Here is a 27,276-nt window from a genome sequence, read left to right as displayed (position 1 = left end):
CCCATCCATCCATCCATCCATCCATCCATCCATCCATCCATCCGCCTGCCCACCCACCCGTCCGTCTGTCCGTCTGTCCATCCACCCACCCATCCATCCATTCATCCATCCATCCATCCATCCGTCCATCCATCCACTTTCTACCATCCACCTGTAAAGCCCACCCCCTTGTTCTTTTGTAGTTGTTTTTTGTGGCGCTGGGGTGGAACCCAGGGCTTTGTGGAATTACCCTACCACTGAGTGACACCCCCCAGACCTTACTAATTTTGATATTTGAGAAGTAAAACATTAGAAACCAGGTTCCCTGTATATTTGTACCCTCATTGTAAATTCAGGATTCATCAGTGGTCCCATGTGGGCCCAGGTTCTTCCTGGCTGCATGTCCACAGACATCACATGGTGATCATTTTCAAGGTTAGTCCAGGATGAGTAAGATCAACAAGTATGGAAATGTTCTCTAGCGTTTTCTCTCTCTCTCCTCTTTTTTTTTTTTCTAGATGGTTTCTCTGTGTAGCTTTGGTGCCTGTCCTGGATCTTGCTCTGTAGACCAGGCTGGCCTCACAGAGATCCACCTGGCTCTGCCTTCTGAGTGCTGGGATTAAAGGTGTGCACCACCACCGCCTGGCGCGTTTTCTCTTTTCTGCTGTCAGCCTTATGTTCTGTGATTCTTTGTTTATAAGTACCAAGCACATGTGTTTTAACTGCTGTGTGTGTTACGTTTGGTGACATTATTGTAATCTTCCATTTCTTTTATTGATTAATATTTATTTTAACCTTTTTTTTTGTGTGTGTGTGGTATGTGTGCTCATGTTCATGTGTATGAGTGTGGGCATATGCATGCCACAGCATGTATGGGGAGGTCAGAGGACCACCTCGGGTGTGGGTGTTTGCTTCCCTCCTGGTTTGAGACATGGTCTCCTTGGCTTCTGTGTACTCCAGGCTAGCCAGCCCTGGAACTTCTGGGGATTCTCCTGTCTCTGCCCCCATCTAGCCTAATGGTAAAGTGAAAGAAGTTCAGTGAAAGACCTTGTCCCCAAAAATATAAGGTGGAAAGAACAGAGGAAGATACTTGATGCCTGTCCCTGGCCTCCACAGCTGTGTGTACAGGGAACTACACACACACACACACACACACACGCACACACACACACACACACACACACACACACACACACACACACACACACGAATGCAGGACCACACATGTGCGTGCAGGAGGGTGTGGTTGTCTGGGCACAGGCACAGATGGAGAAGAGGGGGCTTAAGGTTCGCATCAACTGTAAACAGGAAGTACTGAAAGTTTGGTCCTAGTTTTCTTTCCAGTTGACAAAACTCCCTCATGAAAAGCAGCTTAGGGGGAGAAATGGATTATCTTAGCTCATGACACCAGGTATCACTGAGGGGAAATCACGGAAGGCTAGTCACATCATATGAGCAGACAGAGAGCACACCTGTTCTTGCTCAATTAGCTTTCTCCACTCTTTCACAGAGGCCCAACCCCAGGAAATGGTGTGGCCCACAGCAGGTGGGACCTTCCCACGTCAATCAATAGTCAAAGCAATCCCCGCCAACATGTCTCCAGGCCAACCCGGTCTAGACAATCCCTGTTTTAGATTTCCTTTCCATTAGATTGTGTCAAGTTGACAAGACTAACCACAGTTCTCACAGCATCAATCATGGGTTGGGATGGGTTCGTGTGGCCCTGCAGAACCATTAGCTACTGGGTGGATTCTGGGAGCAGGGAGTCATTATTTTAAGTTACATACCCACTGATGACTCCACCAGGCTTCAGTAGATAGTTCCGAACACATGCCACACAAACAACCCTGGTTAAACTAGTCACAAAAGAAACAGACGTGGATGTGGACAAAGGATTTGGAGGGAGGTTGGCAGGATGGGAGGGATGGACATCAGAGAGACAATCAGAATGCATTTATACATTATGAGAATGTCAAAGAACGAACGTGATTTAATAAAAAAAGAAAATAAGTTTTCTACATCTCCCCAAATAAATTATACTGTGCTTGTGTTTGTTGAGATAGGGTCTTGTGTAGCCCGGGCTCTCCTCAAAAATGTTTATCAGAGACTAACCTTGAACTTCTGATCTTCATGCCTCCAAGTCCCAAGTGCTGGAGTGGCAGGGGTGTGCCACATGCCCAGGTCAAACTCTCGCACTGTGCACACCTCCCAGCAGGGCAGTGCATTTATTTGGATGGCTGCATGCACAGTGACACTTACTTACTGCTCAAGTCTGTGGCTCACCAAAGGGCTTGTTCTTGTGTGGTGTATTCTTCAGGCTTGGAAAATGCATGGTGACGTGTGTCTGCCATTGTAGTCCTACAGCATGCCATTCTCAGGCCCTGGCAATCACCCGTCTCTACTGCCTCCAGAATTTTACCTTTTCCAGGTGGTAGAGCTGGACTCACCATGTGCTGACTTGGGGGCTGGTTTCTGGACTCGGTTCCTTTGAATCATCTCATAGCTTGGGGCATTCAACTCTTTTCACACTAGCTAACAGCTCTCCGTGTGGATGGGCCATCTGATAATGAGGTCCCCACAGAAGGGCATTGAGGGTCTTCATATTTTGTCAGTTATGGACAAAGCTGGTACTATTATCTATATGTCATTTTGTTGTTGTTGTTGTTTTATTTGGGTTTGGTTTGGTTTTTCAAGACATGGTTTCTCTGTGTAACAGCCCTAGCTGTTCTGGAACTCACTTTGTAGAACAGGCTGGACTCGAACTCACAGAGATCTGCCTGCCTTTGCCTCCTGAGTGCTGGGACTAAAGGTGTGTGTCACCAGGCCCAGCTGAGGATGTGGAGTTTCAGCTCATTTTCAAAAACACCGAGAAGCACAGATGTTGACCACATGGGAAGATCACATTTGTTTACATTTGTAAAAAACTGCTCTGTGACTTCTGTCTAATGGGACCGTTTTTGGTGTTCCCAGTAGCCATGGTGGTGGTGGTGTCTGGAAAAAAAAATTTCTTTTTCTATTCTCAGAGATGTGCAGTGGTGTCTCATTTTTGCTTTAACTTATAATTCCCTTCTGGTATTTGATGATCACCCTTTCATCTGATGCTAGCTGTTTGTTTTCTTTGGTGAAATGTAACTGGAAGATTTTCTGTGTCCCACCTGGTCCCGCAGCAGCTTATAAAATAATCACTCAGAGGCTTAATATTAATTACAAACTGTTTGGTCTATGGCTCAGGCTTATTGACAGCTAGCTATTACATCTTTTTTAAAAAGATTTATTTTATTTATTATGTACACAAGCCAGAAAAGGGCACCAGATCTCACTACAGATGGTTGTGAGCCACCATGTGGTTGCTGGGAATTGAACTCAGGACATCTGGAAGAACAGCCAGTGCTTTTAACCACTGAGCCATCTCTCCAGCCCCCTAGCTGTTACATCTTAAATTAACCCATTTCTATTCATCTATGTATTGCCATGTGTCTCATGGCTTACCTGTGTTCTGTTACATCTTGGTCCCCCGAAGAGGCTCGCAGTGTCTCCCTGACTCCGCCTTTCTTCTCTCTGTATCTCTGCTTGGATTTCCCACCTGGCTATAACCTGTCTTGCCATAAACCAAAGCAGCTTCTTCATTAACCAATGGTAACAACACATATTCATAGCACACAGAAAGACCATCCCACAGCAAAACGTCTCATTAGATCCTTGACCACTTTTAGCTTGAGCTGCTGGTGTTTTTATTGCTGAATTTTTAAGCGTTCTTTGTGTATTTCAAATAGCAGTCTTTTAACAGTGTGTCTTTTGCAAATATGTTCCTCCACTTTTTGGTTTTGCTTGTTCTTTTGAAAGTGTCTCTTGCAAAACAAAATATTTAAATTCTAGCTTTTCATTATCTCTTCCATAGAATGTACCATTGATGTTTTATTTAAAAAGTTATTAGTGGGCTAGGTGTGGTGGTGCATGCCTTTGGTCTTAGCAGTCAGGAGGCAGAGGCAGGCAGGTCTCTGTGAGTCTACATATGGATTTCCAGGACAGCCAGGGCTACATAGTAAGACCTTGTTTCCAGAAAAAGGTAGGGAGGGAATGAAGGCTGGGAGGGTGCGGGACGGGACAAAAGTTATTGCTGGGCCAGTGAGAAGGCTTATCAGGTAAAGGTCTTTACCCCCCAAGTCTGACAGCTTGAGTTCAATCCTCAGACCCGACGTTGTAGACGGAGAGAACCAACTCCCACAAGTTGTCCTCTGACCTCCACACATGGGCTGTCGTGTATGCCCTTCTCTCCTACAAAGTAGGTAAGTAAATGTTAAAAAAAGAAGGGAAGACTTCTGAGATCTGTCCATCTCAACTGGGCAGGGCAGTTCATATTGGTAATCTCTGTAAGCAGGAGGCTGAGGCAGGAGGATTACTGTGAATTCCAGGCCAACCTGGGCTACAGAGTGAGACAATACCTCATATCAAACCAAACCAACCAAAGAAACGAAGGATTTGTCACTCTCTCTGCTTACACTGCCCAGAGCTTCCTGCAGCCTCAGCATAGTGTTCAGACTTTAGGTTCCTGGTGTGGGAAGTCCAACATTCTCACCATATATGAGTCTGATGTTAGCTGCCTCCCCAGCTCAGGGTTTCTCTGGGTAATAGCTATGACTGTCCTGGAACTTGCTCTGTAGACAGGCTGGCCTCAAACTCACAGAGATCCACCTGCCTCTGCCTCCCAGAGTGCTGGGATTAATGGCGTGGACAGAATCTCACTAAATAGTTCAAGGTGGCCTGACCCTGCAATCTGACTTCAGCCTCCTGGGTGCTAGGATTACACTAGGTGAGCTGGTAGGCTCACTTGCTCAGTCTCTCTTTTCTAACATTTCCTTTCTTTTCTTTTCTTTCTCTGTCTTCTTTAATTTACTTTTTTAAAGATTTTTTTTTTTTTTAAAGCTGGGCAGTGGTGGCCCACATCTTTAATCACAGCACTTGGGAGGCAGAGGCAAGTGGATCTCTAAGTTCGAGGCCAGCCTGGTCTACAGAGTGAGTTCCAGGACAGGTAGGGCTACACATTGAAACCCTGCCTTGAAAAAACAAAAATAAATAAACAAAATAATTTTTTTTGAGATCCCTTCCCTTTCTTCCTTCCAAACCCTCTCCACTACCCCCCCTTCAAATTCATGGCCTCTTTTTCTTCTTTTTTTCTTGGTTTGTGTTTATTTATGAATATACGAATCCACCCCTGTGTGTTTTCATGGCTGACCATTGGCTTTAGAAACCAGCTGGGTGCCCTTCCCTGGGGAAGACTGTTTCTCTCTCGCAGCAATAGTTGCTGTAGTTGGTTGTGTAGGGTTGAGGCCTTGTGACTTCCTGGTTCCACAGTAACATGTCTGTTGGTGTCCTCTTCGTTCAGCTCATGTTCAGTCAGCCACGTTGGTGAGACTTCATGGATACAGCATCTCTTGACATTTCTAGGAGACACAGTCTCAGAACAAACTCCCTGTTCCTCTGGCCCCTGCAGTCTTTCCATCCCCTCTTCTACAATGACCCCTGAACCCGAGGGCAGCAGTTCTGTTGTCGATGTGTCAGTAGGGACTGGCCTCCACAACCCTGCACTTGGATGGGTTGTAGTTGTCTGGAATGGTGTCTCTGTCTGTTACAAAAAGGAGTTTCCTTGCTGAGGGGTGAGAGCTACAATTGCCTGGCTGGACCCTGGAATAGTATGTCTCTCTCTCCCGTTCCCCTCTCTCTGACCCCTCCTCCCTCCCTACCTTTCTTCTTCCCCCACCCTTGACAGGGTCTTGTGTTGTAGCCCAGGCTGGCCCAGGCTTTATTGTGATCTTCCTTAGTGTTTATAGTGCTGAGGTTACAAGTATGTGTCTCTATATCCATCTTCTCTTTTTAATCTTTACTAGGTGAAATTTGTGAAATATATAGAATTCTATAGGTAGAAAGGGTATACAGACAACAGCAACTTCCTGTTTTACTTTACTACCCCTCATTTACCACTAGGACATAAAAGTGTGCCAACATGCTGTGGACCCCTCTGGAAATATTCTAACGTATAGAAATATTTGGTTGTCTATATATTTGTGTTACGTTACAAATTTTGATACAAATGGTGGCTGCATACATGCATAAGTACCCTAGACTTCACATTTTCTCTCTTTTTTGTGTGTGAGGGGTTAATGTATCCTGGGCTGGCTTTGAATTCTCTATGTAGCTAATAATGAGCTTGAACTTCTGATATTTCCTTTTTGACTTATGTATCGTTCTATTCTTTGTAATGGCTGCAAAGCCCTCAATGCCTAATAAGTTCTTAAATCCAGTTACAATGGCTACTACATTTGTACATGAGTTTGCAGGAAATAAACATTCTAGCCATAGAGCTTCCATCCGTGGATCCTCTCCTCTCCTCTGTTTCCTCTGTTCCCCTTCTTAAGAAAGTGTCTCCTGTAGCCCAGACTGGCCTCTGAGTTGCCAGGTAACTGAGAATGACCTTGAATTCCTGATCTGCCTACTTCCTTTCTCCAAAGTACATTACTGATATGGGCCACCACACCCAACTTACAAAACTTTATTACAGGTATGGTACTTAGGACTGTGGATATAACTCAGAGGTAGAACATTTGCCTAGTGCATGTTAGGCTCTAAGTTAGATCCTCAACATTGTAACTTGAAAGGGCCGATGAGGTTTGAGCATGTGTTCTGAGGGGTGAATACAAAGAGAAACTGAATTTCCTCTCTAGTTCCAATTGTGTGCACTGATGCACATGTACTTATACTCACACACATCCAAAATCATACACTTTATTTATCTCATTTGTTTTACTTAACCATAGACTGGTATCATTCAAGTCAAAACAGAATGTTTGCTCACTGTGCTGGCTAGTTTTATGTCAACTTGACATAAGCTAGAGTCATCAGTATGGAGGGAGCCTCAGTTTAGAAAATGCCTCTATAAGATAGGGCTGTAGGCAAGCTTGTAGAGCATTTTCTTAATTAGAGATTGATGTGGGAGGGCCTAGCCTTCTTTGGGTTGGGACCATCCCTGGCCTGGTGGTCCTGGGTTCTATAAGAAAGCAGGCTGAGCAAGCCATGTGGAGCAAGCCAGTAAGCAGCACTCCTCCATGGCCTCGGCATCAGCTCCTACCTCCAAGTTCCTGCCCTGTTTGAGTTCCTGTCCTAACTTCCTTTGATGATGAACTGTGATATGGAATCATAATCCAAATAATCAATCCCTTTAGTCCTCAAATATTTTTGGTCATGGTGTTTCATCACAGCAATAGTAACCCTAACTAAGACACTCACTTATTTTTTTAAGAGCTTTATGAGTATTCTGACTGTTGTAATTCAGTGATTGTGAGGTTCACTGTGAATGTGGAGGAATCCTGAGTGTCAATCCTTGCTCTGGGTCTCACACGAGGATGGATTAGTGATAGCCTGATGCTGTACTGAAGTGTCCCAAACTGGGAGTCGAGTCCTCTTTCCATCATTCCCTTTTTTTTTTGCTTTGTTTTTCCAGACAGGGTTTCTCTGTGTAGCCCTGGCTGTCCTGGAACTCACTCTGTAGACCAGGCTGGCCTCAAACTCACAGAGATCCACCTGCCTCTGCCTCCCTGAGTGCTGGGATTAAAGGCATGTACCACCACCGCCTGGGGTTTCATATCTTTGAGCACTTGAGAATTTTATAGGATGTATTTCTAGGTATGGAAGTGATAAGTCTGTTGAGATAAGCATTATCAGCTTAACATATTTTAAAAATTTATATGTATGTGTATATGCACCACATGTGTGCAAGATGCCCTTGTACCCTCAGAGGCCAGAAGAGTGCATCAGATTCATTAGAGCTAGAATTACAAGCAGTCGTGAGCCATAGGTAGGGGTGCTGGGAAGATAACCCAGGTCCTCTGCAAGGACAGGAAATGGTCTTAACCTATCTCTCCAGTCCCAGCTTCACCAGTTTTAATATTTCCAAATGACCTCCAATGGTATCATTCTCCATCCTCAACCAGAGCATGTGAAAGTGTGTGTCTCTACCATATGTGGCAAAATTATAAGATTGTTTTCATGGGCTGGGCTGTAAATTGGTGGTAGTAGCACTTGCCTATCATGAGTGAAGTGAAGCTCTGGGTTCAATCTACAGTACTGCAAGAAATTTCGTTTTTTAATTTTGCTTACCAAAAAAAAAAAAAGAAAAAAGAAAAAAAAGCCGGATGTGATGGTGCATACCTTTAATCCCAGCACTCGGGAGGCAGAGGCAGGCAGATCTCTCTGAGTTTGAGGCCAGCCTGGTCTACAGAGTGAGTTCCAGGGCAGGTAGGGCTACACAGAGAAACCCTGTCTTGAAAAAAAAATTTTTTTGCCACCTTGACATATAAGAAAAGATACTTCACTGTATTAAAGATTTTATCTGTACTTATTTACTTATCTGTGTGCATGTCTGTGTGAATGTATGTACATTGCATGTATACACATGTGCATACTGAGGCTGGAAGTGCAGGTGTCTTCCTTCTTCCACTCTCTGCCTGTTCCTCTGAGTCAGACTCTCTTTCTGAACGCAGGGCTCACATTTTAGCTGGTGTGAAAGCCATCAAACCCTAGTGATCCTCGCAGTCTTCCGTGCTTAAAGCTGGGTTACAGGCATTTGCAGCGAACACCCAACTTGTTATCTGGTGTCGGAATCCAAACTCTGCCCCTCGTGGTTATAGAGCTCTTAACCCAAGACATCTCTCTGGTCCCTACTTCATGATTTTAATTATTTAACTCTGAAAGAAGCTAAACAATGCACACTTTGTTTTTGTAAACGAAAATGGTAGGATTATTTTAGATTTACAAAAACGCTGAGTAGGGTGGCAAAGTGACTCAGCTCAGCAGGTGAAGTTTGCTGCCAAGCCTGAGGACCTGAGTTCGAGTCCCTGGAAACCACATGGAGGAGAGAGAGAAGGAACTCTTACCACCTACCCTCTGACTTGCACACGTGCAAGTGTGGCCTCTGTGTACTCCCCTCCCCCAGTAAGTCAGACACTGAAGAAAGTTAATGGGAAGACCCTGTGTGGTTCCTAAATACCCCTCATAGCTTCCCCCAAGTGAACATACAGAACTGTGGTCCACTTGCCAGAATCCATCGGTGCAGTCCCGTCAGCAGAACTCTAGATTTCCTCTTTTTCCTGTCGGTGTTGTCTTCTTTCTTCTCCTGCTGGTTCTACAGTGCTGGATCCAGCCCTGGGCCTTTCACGTAGGCAGATGCTCCGTGTCCTCTGCCCTGTGCGGCTTTTCAGTGTGACTGGGAAGATCTCATTCCCTTTGATCCTTTTCTCTCCTGTCCCTCTTCCCTGCCACTTGTTTCTAACTTAAAAATGGAAAACACTGCTAACCAGTGTTGGGGATATAAGCAGGACTTGGAGGGATAGGCAAATCCGATCCTATTGCTACCTGTGTTGCTCATACTCAGCAGATGCTACCATATATAGTCAGCGTTTACTACCGTAACAAAGCACCCCAGGCTTGTCAGCTTAACCAGGTGTTTCTCACAGCTCTGGTCATCTAATCATGGTGTTGACATGGCCAGGCTCTGAGGAGCCTCCTGCGTTCTGCTGTGCCAGAGAGATGTTAGAATGATATGAGTGTTCTCTTAAGGACACTTAATCTCATCATAGAGCTCTACCCTCATGACTTCCAAAGGACCCCTCTCCAAATACTATCACATATTAAGTTATGGTTCCAGCATATGAATTTCCAGGGTACAAAACAGTCTATGCAAAACTTCCCTCTGATGATAGACACTTTTTACTTAGACACTACCAAACTCTCTGTGAGAGGTGGTCCCAGCCCATCCTAACATGCTCTGCTATTGATTTGAACTCAGTAGGTTTGTCTTCTGTGAGTGAGAAGAACTTAACTGCTTCCTTCTCTTTTAAGGCAGGCTCTCACTGTGTATCTGAGGCTGGCCTTGAACTCTGGATCCTCCTGCCTCCACTTCTCTGTAATCCATTTCTGCAGGAATTACAGCTCATACCAGCATGCTCATCCACTAGGAAACCTGAAGTAACTTGGTGAATGCCTTACCCGTCTTTGCAGCTCCATAGCTTTCCCCTTTGCTCCTGTCACCTGTGGTGACATTCTCACCTCTAGCTCTTTCATCGCTTCACTGAGTGCTTCTCTCTTCACTCAGTGCAGGAGTGAGCTTCAAGACATGAACCTGGACCACGCCCTGTGCCTCCCGAACCAAATGCAGGGGGTGGTTTTTATTCTCCAGGAATGTAGTTCTCAACTATTCCGGTCAGTATCATGAGACCAGGCTTGATAGTAGGTGTGGAGGACACTTAAGTCAGACTGCATAAGCTGAATAGAGGAGAGGTGCTTTCCCCACTGAAAAGTGTCGGTGTTATAATGAGAAGGAAGTATGGGGCCAGGCCATGGGGACAACTGTGGCACTCTGGGCCTTTGCTGAGATGTTGCTCTCCAGCCTGCCTCCCTTCTTGCCTCCCCTTCAGACAGGACCATTCTCCTCTGCAAGGCCATCTCCATGAGTCTTCTTTCCATGAATCTCTTCTCCTGCATCCAATGATGCATCAAAGTGAGGAGGGGGGTTTGTGTGGTTTCTGCAGACACTGTCGGTGGAGACCTTAAAAGCAATCGCAATGAAAACATAATCTGTTTTTTATCACAAGCATAACTGCAATTATAAGTCGTATCTGTCATAATACTCACTGGGAAAAAAAAGATACAGTTTTCTCAGAGTCGTGAGGTTTGCTCAAGGAAGTGTCTCAATGCAGCACACGGAACTGCTGCTTCTGACTGTGAAAATGCTCTTTTCAGAGGGAGTTGGGAACTCAGTCATGTTCAGGGTCCCCAGTCTTCTAGGGGTATGGGACAACCTAGATTCTGGGAGCTGTCTTCTCACTGTCCTGTGCTTGTCTCTTCTCTGGAGTGGCTCTTTCTACCTCCATTTCTCAACTATCCTAAACAACCTCCCACCACCTTCCCTGGGGTGGGGTGGGGGTCCTAGTATCCTAGAAAAAGATGCTCCAAGTCACCTCATTTTCCTGACTCACTGACCTCTTTTCACTGCTCTCAACCTGAGTCTGGCCAGAGGTACAACGGTGCCTGGACCAGCCATTCTCAGGGGGTTTCTTTTTATGAATCCATGTTGTGAAATGCAGCCCTCCTGATATAACATGGTGTTTGCACCTTAATCAGAACAGTTTGACTACCTGCATGAGACAGTAAGAAGCCTGGGCTTGTTGACATTCACACACATGGGTAGAGTGTGGAGAAGGATCATTAGATTCTCACCTCTGATTATAGCCACTCCCTCCTGCATACCACACTCCCAGTTATAATTCTGCCCTAGATAGACACAGTCTGGGGAGTATATGGGACAGAAGGTTAACTGAAGTGGGGGTGCTGGGGGGGATCCATCTGTGCAGCTTTCAGGAGCCATTAGCCATGCCAGGGTGGGACTTCCCAGTGGGCATCTGTTTGGGAGTCGTCCATGCTCCCATAAGTCCAGTAAAGCCACTGGACTAGATGGGAAGGTCTTTTGGTCAGTTGCTACTGTCCTATCTGGGATGAATGGATGTTTGTTCTTGTCTTCCTCAGAAAAACTAAGGCAGCACTTGGTACCCAGAGAGACAGGACAAAACTAAGGGTGAGTTTTGGAGGAGCAGCTGCAGGGTCCTTTCGGTAGGGTGGCACAACACGCAATGGAAGCTAAGCTGTTTGAGGTGGCACTTGTCCCAGGGGCAAGTCCTGCAGTGGCTCTCCTCCGTGAGGGGTAGGGCAGCATGCCTCCTTGTTGCGGCTGCATTTGCATTGTTGCTGCTGTGAGTGATAAGACATGCAAAGGAGGCTGAGCTGTCTGCCCCGAGGGAAAATTCATGGAGCAAATCCTGGTGGTGCCGTCTTCCCGAATGTCTTATGGGGTGGCATTCATTCTTGACATGTGGTCTAACAGGGCTGTATAGGGAGATCTCAGAAGTGACTGGCAAAAGGGAATCCATTGCAGATCCTGAAAGTAGCATGTATGGCATGTTTTATAAGAGGACCATGGTGAAGCTGTATTGCCCTTGCATGCAGCTGAGGCCCAGCTCTCTGCCCAGAAAACTTGTCTGCTTGAAGAACTAACAGTGACAAAAAGACATCATTTCGTGAGCCTCGATCTGGTAGGTACACAAAGGAGAGGATGGTTTGCCATTTCTTACAGCTGGGGGATGGACGGAAAAGAGACTGTCAAGCAAACCTTCTGGAACCCAAAAGTTGATGGAGCCCAGTGGGAAGAACTGAATCATGATTTGCATGGGGAGATGTGGTAGAAAGGATACTGAGGGGACTGGACAGGACAGAGGTGGTATTGGGGCCCATGTTCACCAGAGAGCTTAAGGAAGGTAATTCAGCTGGGGCTTTGGGACTGGTATAACCCTAGGATACATCATGATCATTATAAGGTAGGAGGGGCTCTGGCAGATCTGAATGATTTATACCGGCATATAAACTAGGTTCACAAAATAGAAACAATCAAGAAGAAATGAAAAAAAGAAAAAAACAGGTCACTCAAAAGCAAGTGTGGGAAGGTTTGTGTTGAGATAGAGTTTCTAGGGCAAAAAGAGACAGCTAAATTCAGTGCTTGTGTCTCTGAAGGCTTTTACGTCTGAGCAGTAGTTCACAAACGGGTAAGGGAAAGCATAAATGAGGCAATACGGGAGAAAAGGATTAAGCTTGACCCAGCACTGACAATTAGCCCCTCAGTGTGTGCTATGTTTATTTCTTTCCTGCAAGAAAGTGCTGTGGGGGTGGAGATTGTTTGCCCAGCCAGGCCCTTTCAATAGCCAGGTGTGGATAATGAAGAGGCATCAGCCTCCACTCTGCCCAGAGCCTGTCAGATCCAAGGAGTTGGTGGGCATGGCAGACGAGGTATAGCCACACTCCTCCTTGGCATCAGACCAAGGCAATTAGTGTGAGCCAGGCCCCCTGAGCTCCTAGGTGTGGGAAAATGTACAGTGGCCCTTTGGTAGCACCCCAGGATGAGGAAATGGGATGGCTTGTGGATAAACACTAGATGACAGGGAGCTAAATAGGTCGTCCCTCCCACCCACATCATTGTGTCCAACATTGCTCTTTTGAAAAAAGTGTTGCTACAGATGTTTGGGATCTTTTCATGGTGTTTTGGACCTTGCTTGCTAACTTTTTTTGGTTTACAGATACGATCTCATGGGTCCCAGTATGGTCTCTAAGTAGCCAGGGATGACCTTGAACTTTTGATCATTCTGCCTCCCCCTTCTGAGTGCTGGAATTACAGGAGTGTACTACCAAGTTTGGTTTTTGTGGTGCTAGAGATTGTGCATGCCAGACTAGGACTCCACCAACCGAGCTACATCCTGAGCCCCTAACTTTTTTTGTCTTAAGACAGTTGACACTTTCTCGGTGGGTCTTCAGAGATCTGCCCACCATCTGTAAAAGAACTTTATAATTCTAACCTCTGAATATCTTACAGACTTAGAAAAGCATCTGGAGTGCAGGCAAGTGCATTTAAAGAACAAGAGTGGGAAGTTATCCTGCACAAAGTGCCAGGACCATGCACAGCTGTGAGGTTCTGAGTTTTATGGTTGGATGTCATGCAGATGATACCCAGTAAAGTGATTAAGAAAATCCTACGGGTTGGGGATTTAGCTCAGTGGTAGAGTGCTTGCCTAGCAAGTGCGAGGCCCTGGGTTCGATCCTCAGCTTAAAAAAAAAAAAAAAAAAAAAAAAAAAAAAAGAATAAAAAAGAAAATCCTACAACAGCCTGTACCTGTAAGCTTTAAACAAAGATCTTTGAAGTAAGGTAGCCATTATGGAGGGAAAAGGACACTCCCAGAAACTGTAAGGTTACTGAATGAAAATCTCAGTGTCAGGGGTGGGCTATTTTCCTTTGATTGTTGGCAAGGGTGGTCCCTGGCATCCCAGAACAATGCAGGCTGTTGCCACTGCTGTTGGTTGCACATGGGAACTAGACGGTACAATGCTATTGCTGAAGATGTTACATGCTGATTGCAGGACATGCATAATTCAAATGGGTTGAGCTGAAAGCTCCCTTCTTGCAGACTGATGTTTGGATGCACCAGGTGTTATGTAGGCCGCTCGGGGAGAATTGTCACAAATGGTCCTACTTATCTATGGACACCAGTGTTAATGTCACCTGTGTGCCAGATAGATGTGCCCCTGGTACAGTAATGGTACAACTAATGTCTGATTGTCTTTAAGAACTGCTCTGCAGGAAGGGACTCATGTTGGAACTGTAAGATAAAAGCCTTTACCTGGGGAGGTCATAGGGTCCTAGTGTGGCAATTACTTCTGTATTTTCAAAAGTAGGTTAAATGGGCACGTGCCTGTCAAATAGTCTGCTAAACATTTGTGTTTATACCTATAGATGACTGAGCTCTCAGCGTCTGTTGTAGAGAGGATCCTTCTCTTCTCTTCCAGTGGGTAAGTTACTGAGAAGACTCATAGCCCATCAAGTTGCAGAGAATAAAGTGGCTGTTGCTATGACACAGTGGTCCGGTACTCAGCCACAATGGAAGTCAATGACCAAGCATCTCTGTCACCTCCCAATGCTCAGAGAATACAGCAGCAAAAGAGGGGGTGGAAGGAAAGCCCGAGGAAGACGGGAGTGCCGTGTACCCATCTTCAGAACAACGCAAGGCCCTTACCTTCTTAAAACCGCCTCAGCTGCATGGGCTTTCAGGAGTATCTAAGGAAGGAGACTACCTGGAGGAGAAATCCATTTAGTTTTTAGAAGAGGAATAAATCTGTGTTAGGATGGGACTTTTCTGTGGCACAGCTGTTTTGAGGTCATCCACACTAATGTAAGTTACACTCACCCCATGCTTCTCTAAGCACCCCTTGTAAATTCATTGGTTCATCAAGGGTACAGTCACTTCTGTGGTCTGTTATTGGTGCCCTATCTAGAGTGAACAGTTATTTGCCCAGTCTCCCTTGGAAAAGTTAATGCAACAACCATATATCTGCATTAAGCTTGATTTTCTTCACATACACCAGCTAACGCAATATTCAGTACTGTAACCATCTTAATACAAGTGTGAAAATTATGTTTGAGACAGGATCTCACTATCTAACCCTGGTTGGTCTTGAACTCACAGAGATCCTTTTGCCTCCACATCCTGAATGATGAGATTAGAGGCGAGCAGTCCTAAATCATTTTTAAGAGCATAACAAGGTCCTCATATAATCCTCAAGGCAGCTCTACCAGGCAGCGTCATTCTTCCTCGCATCAAAGGATAAATTGCGGCCGTTGCTCTCCGCGATGGCGTCTACTGCCCCATCTGCATTTCTGGATGTCCCGGGGGCAAAAGCGCCACGGTGAGGTCCCCTCGCCTCGCCCCGTTTCCCGTCGTGAACTGTGGCCACCACCTGATGTCCCTCTCTGCCTTTGGGAGAGCCAATGAGGGTGCAGTTAATCCCACCCCATTCTACAGACGTGACAGCGGAGGCTCAGAGTCGCCCAGCGCCTTTCTATAGCCCACGAAGATGCAGTCGCGGCCATATGACCACGCGATGCTGAGTACATTGGATCCCGGGTGACAGGCAGCCTCCCGCCTCAACGTCCGGTACCAGATCCGGAAACCTCCCTTCCGGTTCCCAAGTCCGCGTTTCGGAAGTGAGTCACTCTGCCAGCACATAAGATGGCCCCTAAGCTCACCGACCGCCCCGAATGTCGACGGTGAGGTGGGCGGGACCCGGAAGTTGCCCGGTCGGGGAATGGCGGCCTCTGGGGGCGTGGCTTCCGGCGCTCCTTGCTTGCAAGTAGCCGCGGCTTAGAGCGCAGGCGGCAGCTGACAGGCGCTTTTCTTCAGACGGCTGCGGCTGGAGCCCAGCGAGGCGGGCGGCCCCCTGCTCTCGTCCCCGTGTCCCGGCCCGCGAAGTTCCAGGGCGCCGGGGCATGGAAGAGGGGAAGATGGACGAGAATGAATGGGGTTACCACGGCGAAGGCAACAAGAGCCTTGTGGTGGCCCACGCGCAGGTGAGCGACTGGCGGGCAGCGCGGCTCCGGGCCTCACCGACGGCTCTGGCAGCCCTGTGCCTACTACCTTCTAGTTTGGGTCGTGACTCCTCCTCCAGCTTCCGCTCAGGTGGTTCCCTGGTACCCCTCCCTCCCAGTATCCTCCTCAGCTCCGTGCTCATCCCGGCAGCCCTATCTCCGCTGGCCCCCTTTCCTCCTAGTGTCCCTTCTCGTTTCTCTGTCCCCTCAGTACCCTTTCCCACACCCTGTGGGTGCCGCGTGGCCCCACGCTGTGCAGCCTCCGCTGGGATGCTCATCTTACTGCCAGGCCACGGTGGGCCAGAGGCCGAGACTGGATCAGGGCTTGGGCAGCACTGACGAAAGTACCCAGTGCTGTCACGCTCAGCCTGGAGTTCAGCCTCCGGAGTCCACGGAGCTGCTGTGAGGAACGGGTGCTACCGCAGGTTCGCATCCAGATCATAAACTTTAAACGGTTTCTCCTTCGTTCAGCTTGAAAGGGAGTTTCAGAAGACGTAGTGATTTCCAAGGGGGCGAATTTCGGAAGAGAGTTTCAGAAGACGTAGTGATTTCCAAGGGGGCGAATTTAGGAAGAGAAGCGTATGGATTTGTGTGCAGGCCCAGGTTCTCTGACGTCTTGCTGTCTGATACAATCTAGCAGGAATGTGGTGGGCCGGGGGAGTAGAAGGCAGGAGGTGTCATGTGAGAAGGTTAATAGCACAGGGAGCTGGGGTGATTCCCAGCCTGCCACTGGCGGAGGAGCAGTAGACTGCGTTAGGAACGTGAAGCTAGGAATAGCTTGCATTTTGTTTTCATGAAGTTAAGCTTGTACCGACCTTACTGAGTGTTGAGCCGCCTAGAGCTTGGACCTTGAGTCTAGCTGACATCTGCCCTACTGGTGTGTTTGTGGAGACTGTGGACCAAAGAGGAGAAAGCCCGAAAGGCAGTTTTTTCAGCGCCTTTTGTGGCCAAGGAGAACGGATGTTTTTAGGCGGGATGGAGAGGCTCTCTGCTCCTTTGGGTCCTGGGCATGTCTGTAGCCCTCCTTCCCCTTCGAGAACCGGTGAACTTCGCGTCTCTGCTCAGCCTCCCAGGCCTGCCTCATCCAGTCCAAGTCTCTCCAGCCATGGCCACTTTTTCTGAGCTAGTGTCAACCCCTGAGTTGAAAAGCTCTTATAGAGTCCTTCCTCCTCTGTAGTATGTGTGCACAGCTATCCTTAGTCCCATCCTGCAGGAGCTGGTATGCCGGTGGGGACATCTGCACTGTCACTGGCCAGCAGCTCTGAAAGAAAATGTGCTGTTCTGCCGTGTGCAAACATGGAATGAGAGAAAAGGAGCCTCTGTGGTGTCCAGGTCTTGGGGCGGAGGAGCTTAGCGAGGGCTGCAGGAGTAGATAGGGATGCTTGGGTAGACAGGCTATTCACCTGTGAATAGCCAGCCAGTTCACAGGTGAGCTGTGTTGGTTCCCTAGGCCCCCTACTCTCAGGGAATAAAGGTCCAGAAGGTTCCACTGTTGCTTGTCACTCTGAGTTACATCTTGTCCCGAGACCTCTGCAGTGTATCCATTCCCAGGTACAGTACCCGGTGCAGACAGACTTCTGATACACTTGCCAGGCTGTCAGCAGCTGCTCACTGTCCTGTCTGCAGCCACAGGCATGGATCCTGCCGGGAGCTCTTGGGCAAGGACGTGCTGCATCTTAGCACAGGTTTTTCTCCAGGCAGCCTGAGGGCATGACACTTGTGCTACTAGCCATTTCAGTCAGTGACGCCTGTGGCCTCCCTCAAGGCCACCACAGCTTAGCTCTCCTAAGGCAGCTGTATTTGCTGCCTTTACCTCCCACTTGTTGGTTTTGGCTCAGAATCTGTGAGGTTACTTTACATTTCGTTTGTCATCCTGTCTCTTAGTTGTCCGGGGCACCTAGCCTTTGGGCTGTGTTGGCCATGAGGTGCAGGGGAATCAATGCCCACTCCTCCTCCTATGAAGAGCTGTCGTGTTTTCTTCTTGCTGACAGAGGTAACATGAAAGACTTGTTACTTAACTAGTCTGCTCAAAAAGAACATTTATCAGAACTTGAAGAGAACTGCTCATTGCAAGTTGGTCTGGTTTTAAACCCTGTCAGAGACTCTGTGGAGAGCCTCAGATCGTTTCTATGACTGTGTAGCGTCTGGACCTTTTAGGTGTGAACGACAAACTGTGGGGTCATTTCACAGGTTTCTTTCAGTCTTGTGTGTTAGGACTTATGTATTACAATATAAACGGTTTAGATGGCTATTTTATAGTGGATGGATTAGATAAAGTAGGCTAATACCCATTTAGTGTGGGTAAATGTTACTAATGTTAACTGGAAAAAGGAAATTACAGACAGGTAGTGTGATTGCAATTACACATGACTGAAAGAAAATACATCAAAATATTATAAGTAGTTAGCCACTTACATTAGTATCACTTGATTGCTTGATTGAGAATGGGTCACTGTGTTACCCTGGCTGACCTCAAACTCATCGACTCAAGCCATCTTTCTCATCCTCCTTAGGAATTGGGATTAAAGGCTGCCAGACTTGGCTCCTCTTTTTGTTTTAAAAAATATTTTCTGCACTGTGAAAGCCAGAGGTAGGGAGATCTCTGTGAGTTTGGAGCTAGCTTGGTCTATCTAGCCAGTTCCAGGCTAGCCAGAGCTACATAGTGAGAGTCTGTCTCAAAAAAGAGAAGAATCTGAAACTTTTTACATTAATTATATATTCATTAACTATATATTATAATCAGGAAAAAGGAGCTGTGGGTGTCGCTTAGTGTTAGAATGTGCACTTAGCATGTTTGATGCCCTGACTTTAGTACCCAGCATCAAAACTATCCCAGGGTTGAAAAGGATACAGATGTGAACCATAGTGTAGGTCACAAAGTGAATGTAACACCCATTGATCCTGAGGAGTTCAAGGGGAGCTGTGGAGACAGATTCCCAAGGGGTGGCAACCCCAACAACATGTGAAAAAGACAAAAATCAGGATGAACAAGGAAGTTTTTTTAAAGTTTGTAGTTTGGGATCTAATTTCTGTTCTCATGTGGTTGATAAGAGAAAATTGGAAGTGAAAATAGGTATTATTCACGAAGATGTCCATCACAGGGTTATTTATGATAGCTAGGTAGACCATCCCTTTAGTGCTGGAGGAATTATCCTCCTTTGTAGACATGCTAAGGCACAGCTGATATTTCTGTTTTTCCAATCACGTGGTGTTTAACCCAGATCCTGGCTGGGTCCATCTTCACTATTCACCTAGAACTGGTTGAAAGAGTTTGAACTTTTTCTTGTCACTGACATGTCTTAAAAAAATGACATGTCCTACACTTGAGATGTTCAGTGGTGGTCTTTCAGATTGATGCTGTTGTGTGTTTCTTTCTTGATGGTTTGATCTGGTCACATCCTATCTCATTGCATGTTCACTCTTTATTCCTTAATCTGGTGTTGCTAGGTTAGAATTTATTTCCATATTCCCTTGGGTGATGGTTAGCCTTGTGTTGCCTTGCTAGTATAAGGATGTGTTTGTTTTTCTACATTTACATTTTCAGAGGTGACCTTTCTCCCTCCCTGACTCCTTCCTGCTTGGTCAAAATTCAGTCAGAGTTCAGCTCTCAGTACCGATCTCTGTCTTCAGAAAGCAGCAATGCAGGAGGCTTTTGTGTGTTTACAGAACAAGGCTGTTCTGTGCTGGCCCACCCTCATCATCATCACAGTCTGGGTGGGTGGTTCAAGGGGCTCTAATATTTGCTTGTATTTCTCTGATACCACCTGTGGCTTCTGTGAGTCTTGACTCCTTTTCACGTATTGTTGGAACCACTACCCATTAGGGGTCACTGAGCTGTCCTGTCCTGTCTCCATAGCTCCTCTTGGGCTCCCAGGATGACATCAGTGTATACATTCTTTCACTTTGTGACCTCCCCCTATGGTTCACATCTCTGTCCTCTTCACCCTGGGAGGATGGCTGGGAGGTTGAGCTAGAGCTACCAAAGGGTAGGAAGGAGGATGGACAAGGAACCAGTGCTTACTGCTGCTGATGCCATAGCTTTCTTTCTCCTTTGGGGGTCTGCCTATTCTCTCCGAGGCTCTTAGCTGTCATTGAGGCTAAGGGTGCTGTTGTGAACACCTCAGCCCCCTGCTTAACAGGTTGTGAGGATGTGTATTTGGTTGTCACAGGGGTCAGTGGTTTGTCATCTTGTGCCTCTGGTAACTAGTAGACCATGGATGGTTTCCTTATAGGTTGAGAGTCTGTGTGGAAATTGGTTTCAGGAGACACATTTGGGACATATGGTGGCTTCCACCTGGAAGTCATCCTTACAGTTTGGAGGGTCTGGGTAGAAGGCTGTTTCTGGAACCTGGGGCCATATCCTGAGGGGTGATGCTCTTTTGTATCCCTTCCCTTGCCAGTGATCTCAGCTTCCTGGGATCTTTCATGGACCCTTTCCTGAGTTATCTCCTCACCACCTTGTCAGAGGACAGTGGTCCCTGGGACATCTGACATAGTGGTTCTTTCTACCCTGAGAGTACCCTGTAGGTGGTAGGATAGCTTATCTTCACTGAAGGGCTTTAATTGTCCCCCCAGTCTCTCTCCCCATTATGGTTTGGATCTTCACTGACCCTCAAAGGCCATGTTGAAGTCTTGGTCTCCAGCTGACAGTGCTGTTGGAGGCAAGACCTAGTTGAAGGAAGCTAGGTCATTGGATCCTTAGCTTTGAAGAGGGAGGGTATTGGGGCCCCAGCCTTTTCAAATTCTTGCTTTCTCTTCTGGCTAAAGTTAGGGAATAGCTTTCCTCTGCCATGCACTTCCATCATGATACTCTACCTCACCACAGGCTCAAAGCAGTGGGTTAAACAGCCAGGGATGTAAACCTCTGAAGCCATGAGCCAAAACAAGTCTTTTCTTTATTCTATTTATTTTTTATTTGTATGCTGTTTTATTATTATGTATTATTACTATTATTATTTTATTATTTTCTTTTTTCTATTTATTTTTATTTGTATGCTGTTTTGTCGGCATGTATGTCTGTTCACCATGTGTTTGCAATGCCAACAGAGGCCAGAAGAGGGACTCAGGTCCCCTGGAACTAGGGTTCCATATAGTTGTTAGCCACCCTGTGGGTGCTGGGAACCGAACCCAGGTCCTTTGGAAGAGCAGCCAGTGCTCTTAGCTGCAGAGCCATCTCTCCAACTCCACCTTTCCTCCTCTTAAGCTTTTTTTTTTCCAGATGCTTTGTCACGGTGCTAGAAAGCTAGTGGTGGCATACGCCTTTAGTCCCAGCACTCCAGGCAGAGGCAGGCAGATCCAGCGAGATCCAGGACGGCCAGAGCTACACAGAGAAACCCTGTCTCAAAAAACCATAAAGAAAGAGAAAAACGTGAGCAAGCAAGCATTTCTTTGAGTTTCATTTTAGAAGGTTCTGTGTGGCCTTTTATTTCTATTATTCAGTGGTTGTTTTTTTTTTGCCTCCCAGAAAAATACAGAGTAGTAGAAAAAATACAGAATAGTAGAAGAAAGTGGCAACACCCAATGGCTCTACACTTCCAACATGATTTCTGAACACTCTGATGTTCTTGCCTCCAATTCATCCCTAGTTACATGCCTTTGTTGGTAGCAGGAAATCCTCCGCAGCATCTATTTTAGCCTCCTTTGGCCAATGACACCTCTTTTACTCGGTTCTTGCTAATGGGAGCTGTTTTGGGGCTGACTTTTCACTTGTTTTATATTGTCACTGGACACTCCCCTGGTGGCCTCTACTCTTCACTTCCCATAATCACCCATCTCAGCCAGGGGAGGCCCTTTAGGAAGGTTGCTTGGCTCTGGTGAGCTGAATGTGTCTGAGTGCTGATACTAACACTGACCTTTAAAGCTGATGACAGTTCTCCTGGGGGAGTTTGTGGATGATGAATGTGTGGGTGGACAAAACAGTTTTCCTTGAAATGCATCCATCACTGCATTGAGATTTTTCTTTGTTGGTCATGGTTTGAGCTACCTGATGGGAAAGGAGAGACTTCCTGTGGTTGATAGAAAGACTGAGCTACTTCGCATGGATGTGATGGCCGAGGATACCTTGTGGAGGGATGGTCCAGTAATAGAGAACCAGTAGGCCACTATAGGCTTTGCTGCTTAGGCCTCTCAAGGCTTGTGTCCATACTGTTTGCCTGGGACTAGCCAGCACCCCCAATCCCTTAGTTGACAACTCAGTAGCCACATGGAGCTGGACAACTGGAAATGTGATGTGGAGATGCCCCTATGATTCAGGCCTGTCTCCAAACAGTGTTCCAATGCACATGACTTTGACCTTAACGACCAAAATCTTAATGTCTGGGCTTTCTACATTTTATATTTTGGGATTCGTGTGGCCCACCTCAAAGGGAGAGGTGGTGGGGAGTTTGTAGTCTGGGAGTATACTCTGGTGCTCTGCATGTGCTGTTTGCAGTAGTGATAATGTTGATGTTAGTAAGTGCTGGGGGAATAGTGAGCCTACAATATTTTCTTCCTAGTAACTTTCTTCACCCCCCCCCCTCCCCGTCACCACCACCATGGTCTCATTATGTAGCCCTGACTAGCCTAGAACTCACTCTGTAGACCAGGCTGTAGACCAGGCTGACCTTGGACTCACAGAGATCTGCTTGCTTCTGTCTCCTGTTACTGGGACCAAAGGGGCTTTTAGTCTCTTTGTAATCTAGGCTGGAGTAGAACTTACTCTGTGGACCAGGCTGCTGTCCTTCTGTCTTCCAAGTACTGGGACTGTAGGTATAAGCCACCTTGCCTGGGTATAAACTTTGTTTTTTTTTCTTGGTAGGCTAGAGACTTGCTTTCTGAATTAATTTATGTTGATGCTCATGTTTTGTGTGTGTGTGTGTGTGTGTGTGTGTGTGTGTGTGTGTGTGTGTGTGCTAATAATGCAAAGGAAATGTATAGTTTCCATTTGTAATAGGCCAGCTGTCTTGTGTTTATCAGGAACACAGTGGCAGGAACTTTGGAAATGTACACTCATATTAATAATAAGATGCTGCCAGGTGGGGAGTCTTTGAGTTCCTATTGTTGGCATTTGTGTGCACAGGCCCTTTGAATGGTTTGTCTGAGGTTCCAGTGGGGGAGTTCCTGTGATAGAAAGGCTCAAGTGACTGCCTAGCACCACCCTTCCTGGGTGGGCCTGTCTGGCTAAAAAATTCTGTTGTGCAGCTTATTAGTTCCCTGGGAAGTGGAGAAAGACCCTGCTTTCCTCTGGTTGCAGTAGAGCTCTGAGAGAACAAACATGGCTCCTGAGGGCTCCCTGTGTGGGAGTGAGGTTTCCCTTACATGTAGGGCAGGGCAGGAGGCATCAGTGTGTCCTGTGTTGATGTTCAAGCATGGCCAGACTTTCTGTGGAAAACATACTCATTCCTGTCATTGACATACATTGTCTTAATTGTTGGATGGCTATAATCAGACAGGTTCTTGAGCAGAACAGCACTGTTGTACCCAGGTGAAGAGAAAATCAACTTTTAGAAGAGAGTTTCTAGAAGTTGATTATAATTAGCTTTTCTGCAGACCTACTTCTTTTTTTAAAATTTAGATGAGATTTTACTTCCATTAAAGTGATCATTAACCCAGTGATTCCCAAGGTTAATTGGTGTTGCCTGCTTTGAATATGGGGAGGGAACAATTCTAGCTTGTATGCCTTGGGTCCCAGCTCTGCAGGCCAGGATTGGCATTCAGCTCTACAGCTGATTAGCAGTGTATCCAATGCAAGGCACCAGTTGACAATGGGAACTCAGTAAGAGGGGTTGGAGAGGTTGTGTTTGGTGATGCATGCCTGTAGTTCTCACATAGTCCCAGCTACTTAGATGGCTGAGGCAGGAGGATCACTTGAGCCCAGGAGTACAAGGCTAACCCTAATCTGGGCAATGTAGACCCTTAAAAAAAAAATGAATTGCTGAGGCCTTCTCAGTGATATTGAGAAGGAGAGGCAGAGTATGTGAGAGGGGTTGGAGGGAGGAAAGGGAGAAATTATATTTTAATTATATATTTTAATTAAAAACAGAATTTATTAAAAAATATTTAAATTAAACAAGATGGACTTGGGGGCTGAGAGGTCCCAACCAGCGTAAGAGGAGTAGTGTGCATGTTTGGGGGTCTCCACAGGGCCTTTGTTGCTAGGTAACCCACAAATACTGTGTTTTTACAAAAAACTTTATTAGAGACTTATTTATATTCTCTGTGTGTGTGTGGGTGTTTTGCTTGCATGTATGTCTTTGTACCACATACATGCCTGAGGCCTTGAGAAGTCTGAATACGGTATTAGATCCCCTGGAACTGTAGTTATAGATGGTTGTTAGCTGCCATGTGGGTGCTGGGAATTAAACCTGGGTCCTTTGCAAAAGCAGTATGCACTCTTAACCTCTGAGCCATCTTGCCAGCCCCCATTTTAAAAGCCATTTTTTTTTTTTTTTTTTTTTTGATTTTTTCGAGACAGGGTTTCTCTGTGTAGCTTTGCGCCTTTCCTGGAACTCGCTTTGGAGACCAGGATGGCCTCGAACTCACAGAGATCCGCCTGCCTCTGCCTCCCAAGTGCTGGGATTAGAGGCGTGCGCCACCACCGCCCGGCTTTAAAAGCCATTTTTTTTTTTTTTTTTCGAGACAGGGTTTCTCTGTGTAGCTTTGCGCCTTTCCTGGGACTCACTTGGTAGCCCAGGCTGGCCTCGAACTCACAGAGATCCGCCGGCCTCTGCCTCCCGAGTGCTGGGATTAAAGGCGTGCGCCACCACCGCCCGGCTAAAAGCCATTTTTAAGACAGGGTTTCATACTGTATGTAACCTGGGTCAGGTTGGACGTCGTGGAAGTGCTTGCTTTCCTACTGCTGGTATTACGTGCATGTCACCACACCCAGCTTGGGTGTATGCATTTTTGTATGTATTTGAAGTAGGTTCTTGCTATGCAGTCCAGGCTGGCTGGGAACTCAATCCCAGCTTTGGGAGGCTGAGACAGGAGGTATACCGTGAGGCCAGCCTGGGTTACATACTGTGTTCTGAAATGAGACTGCTTCAAAAACAGAAGACAAAAAAACCCAAACCCCAAACCCAGACTGTGTTGTTGTAACCTGGAAATGCTGTTGAACTTGTCATGAGCGTTCTTCGAGAGTTCTTCATCCAAAGAGATCATATGCACACTTCATTTAACAATTTGTGCTTTAAAAAACAAAAACAACTTTTGTTTATTTTGAAACAGGATCTTGCTAGAAATTGTGATTTGATGGATGTAAAATTGAGTTGGGCTTGGTGGCACACATCTATGATCCCAGTGCTTGAGAGGTGATGAATTTGAGGCCAGCCTGGGCTATATAATGAGAACCTACTTTAAAAAAAAAAAAAAAGCAAGAGGGCTGGAGAAATGGCTCACAGGTTAAGAACATATACTGCTCCTCCAGAGGACCTGCGTTCAGCTGCCTGCACTTAACTTTGGGCAGCTCACAAACTGCCTATACTCCAGTTCTAGGGGATTCGTGCCCTCTGAGGGCCCCTACACTTGTACCTGGGCATATATTACCCCAGTGAGTCTCCTACATCATAGTTTTTTTCTGGCATGCCTGTGCACTGTGTGTATAAGTGGTGCTGGGACTCAAATCCAGGACCACCGGAAGAATAGCCAGTGCTCTTAACCTCTGAACCATCTCACTAGCCGCTGGATAATGACTGATGACTTCCTTATTTCCTTAAGATAAATGTCTAGGAGTGAGTGGGCCGGGCCAAAGGCCACAGACTTTGCTGGCTGCCTTGTGGTGCAAGCTTTCTGAAAGTGACCCCAACTGGGTTTCTCCGTGCTGCCCTTTCTTCTCAACTGCTGACTCTTATACCTGAGTGTTGGACCAATACTGATCATGTTTTGTTTTATTTTCCAACAGCGCTGTGTAGTTCTGCGTTTTCTGAAGTTTCCTCCAAATAAGAAGAAGGTAAGATTGGTAGGCTGACTACAGTCATCACAGTCTTTACTTACCTTTGCCTAGAACAGAAAAGTGCTCTACCTCTAGGGTGTATCCTATATCCTAAGCCTTCCAGTGCAAAAATATTAATGCTAATTGTAGAAATTTAAGTATGATATAATCATTCAATATGGGAAGTAGTGGGCCCTTATTCCTGATGTATGAGACCTAACAGGCCCTCTGAGTCACTGTGTGTCACTCTATGGTAGGTCTGTCTGCATGAGCCCTGGTGTAGCCTGTGGGCCCTGCTCAGAGGATCCCAGATTTCGACTTGATCTCGATGAGTTCCTTAGTTGCCTCAGCAGAACTGTGTGTAAGAAAATACAGTGTGTCACACTGGGTAGACAATCTGTTCTGCTAAAATCACAGTGGGCAAATTCAGGTAGAGCAGTAGGTTGTGTTGGCAGAGTCATCCAAGCACAGCATGTGGACCCTCCATGAAGGCTTGCCTGTCCCCTTGTCTACCCAAATTGAGCTACTGCTGCTTCCTGGTAAATCTCAGGTAGATACTGAGTATTGGAGGCTCCGATGGCCACAGCTTCTTATCTGCTCCTTTTGTTTCAGCACTCTCTGTGAGGGAGGCTGAGACACTTGGCCCATCTTGTCTTGTACATGGCCAGCTGTCTGTGAGTCACATAGGGCTCACCTGGCTCCATAGTGGGGGAAGGTGAGGAGGTTGTGTCCGGTGCACAGGATTGATGATTCAGTGTCTCATTAGAGCATCTGGGGGACAGTGTGTCAGCATCTGAGGGCAGAGGTCATGGGCGTTATGGGACATTGGTGGTAGACATGATAGAGGCCCTCAAGGCTTGTCTCCTGGGAGCATGCAGGAATGCTGTCTTTAATGGGGCAGGAGTGAGAGCCAAAGGTGGGTTAAGCAGGCAGAGGGAGTAGGTGGGGTCTAAACATCCTTTGGCTTCTACCTCAGCTGCGGAAGAGAAATGACTCAAGGTGTTCTGTTTCTGTCAGATGTGTCTTGGGGTGGTGCAGCCTCTTCTGTCCCGCTTGTGCAATGGCTGTAGTGTGCAGGCACCCCACCTCAGTGGGTGACCTGTTAGGCCTTCCTGGGCAGTGTCTTCCTGGTGGGGATTCACGTGGTTACCCTTCTGTCCCCAGATGGATTTTTATCAGGAGCTGTGACATAGCTGTAGAGGGCCACTGGGTGTGTTCTGGGTGTTTCTGTCAGGCTAAGTTCTGACAAGATCCAGTTGTAGGAGCTATGGGATATCTGCACATACCTTGTGCAGAGCGTTGCTGCGTATGGGTGGTGAGTTCTCCAGAGGTTTGTGGGGTGCACAGTACTTAGAGTATACATGGGATGGCAGGTTAGTCT

The 27,276-nt window shown here is 46.6% G+C and overlaps 1 protein-coding gene and 1 long non-coding RNA gene across 4 annotated transcripts in view; one reads left to right on the top strand and one right to left on the bottom strand.

Annotated features, from left to right (window-relative positions):
• Positions 1–8,168: 8,168 nt before the first annotated feature.
• On the bottom strand, positions 8,169–14,749 carry LOC128103178 (uncharacterized). The gene is made up of 2 exons (XR_008215645.1): positions 14,640–14,749; positions 8,169–10,576 (listed from the first exon to the last, which is right to left on the bottom strand). It is a non-coding gene; the product is annotated as an uncharacterized LOC128103178 (long non-coding RNA).
• Positions 14,750–15,755: 1,006 nt separating this feature from the next.
• Ippk (inositol-pentakisphosphate 2-kinase) overlaps positions 15,756–27,276 on the top strand; it is a 71,281-nt gene continuing 59,760 nt past the window's right edge. Inside the window, exons 1-2 of one of the 3 annotated variants that reach the window (XM_052727296.1) lie at positions 15,756–15,970; positions 25,866–25,913. In XM_052727296.1, coding sequence (XP_052583256.1) covers positions 15,890–15,970; positions 25,866–25,913 — 129 coding nt within the window. In that variant the 5' untranslated portion in view covers positions 15,756–15,889. The remainder of the gene's footprint in view (positions 15,971–25,865; positions 25,914–27,276) is intronic. The other 2 variants (XM_052727297.1, XM_052727295.1) reach the window with 2 other exon arrangements.

Source organism: Peromyscus californicus, unplaced genomic scaffold, assembly GCF_007827085.1.
Source record: "Peromyscus californicus insignis strain IS unplaced genomic scaffold, ASM782708v3 Scaffold_8__1_contigs__length_139910024, whole genome shotgun sequence".
NCBI classification, from domain to species: domain Eukaryota; kingdom Metazoa; phylum Chordata; class Mammalia; order Rodentia; family Cricetidae; genus Peromyscus; species Peromyscus californicus.
Note: the sequence above shows the minus strand (reverse complement) of the source record. Positions and strands in the feature narration are given on the sequence as shown.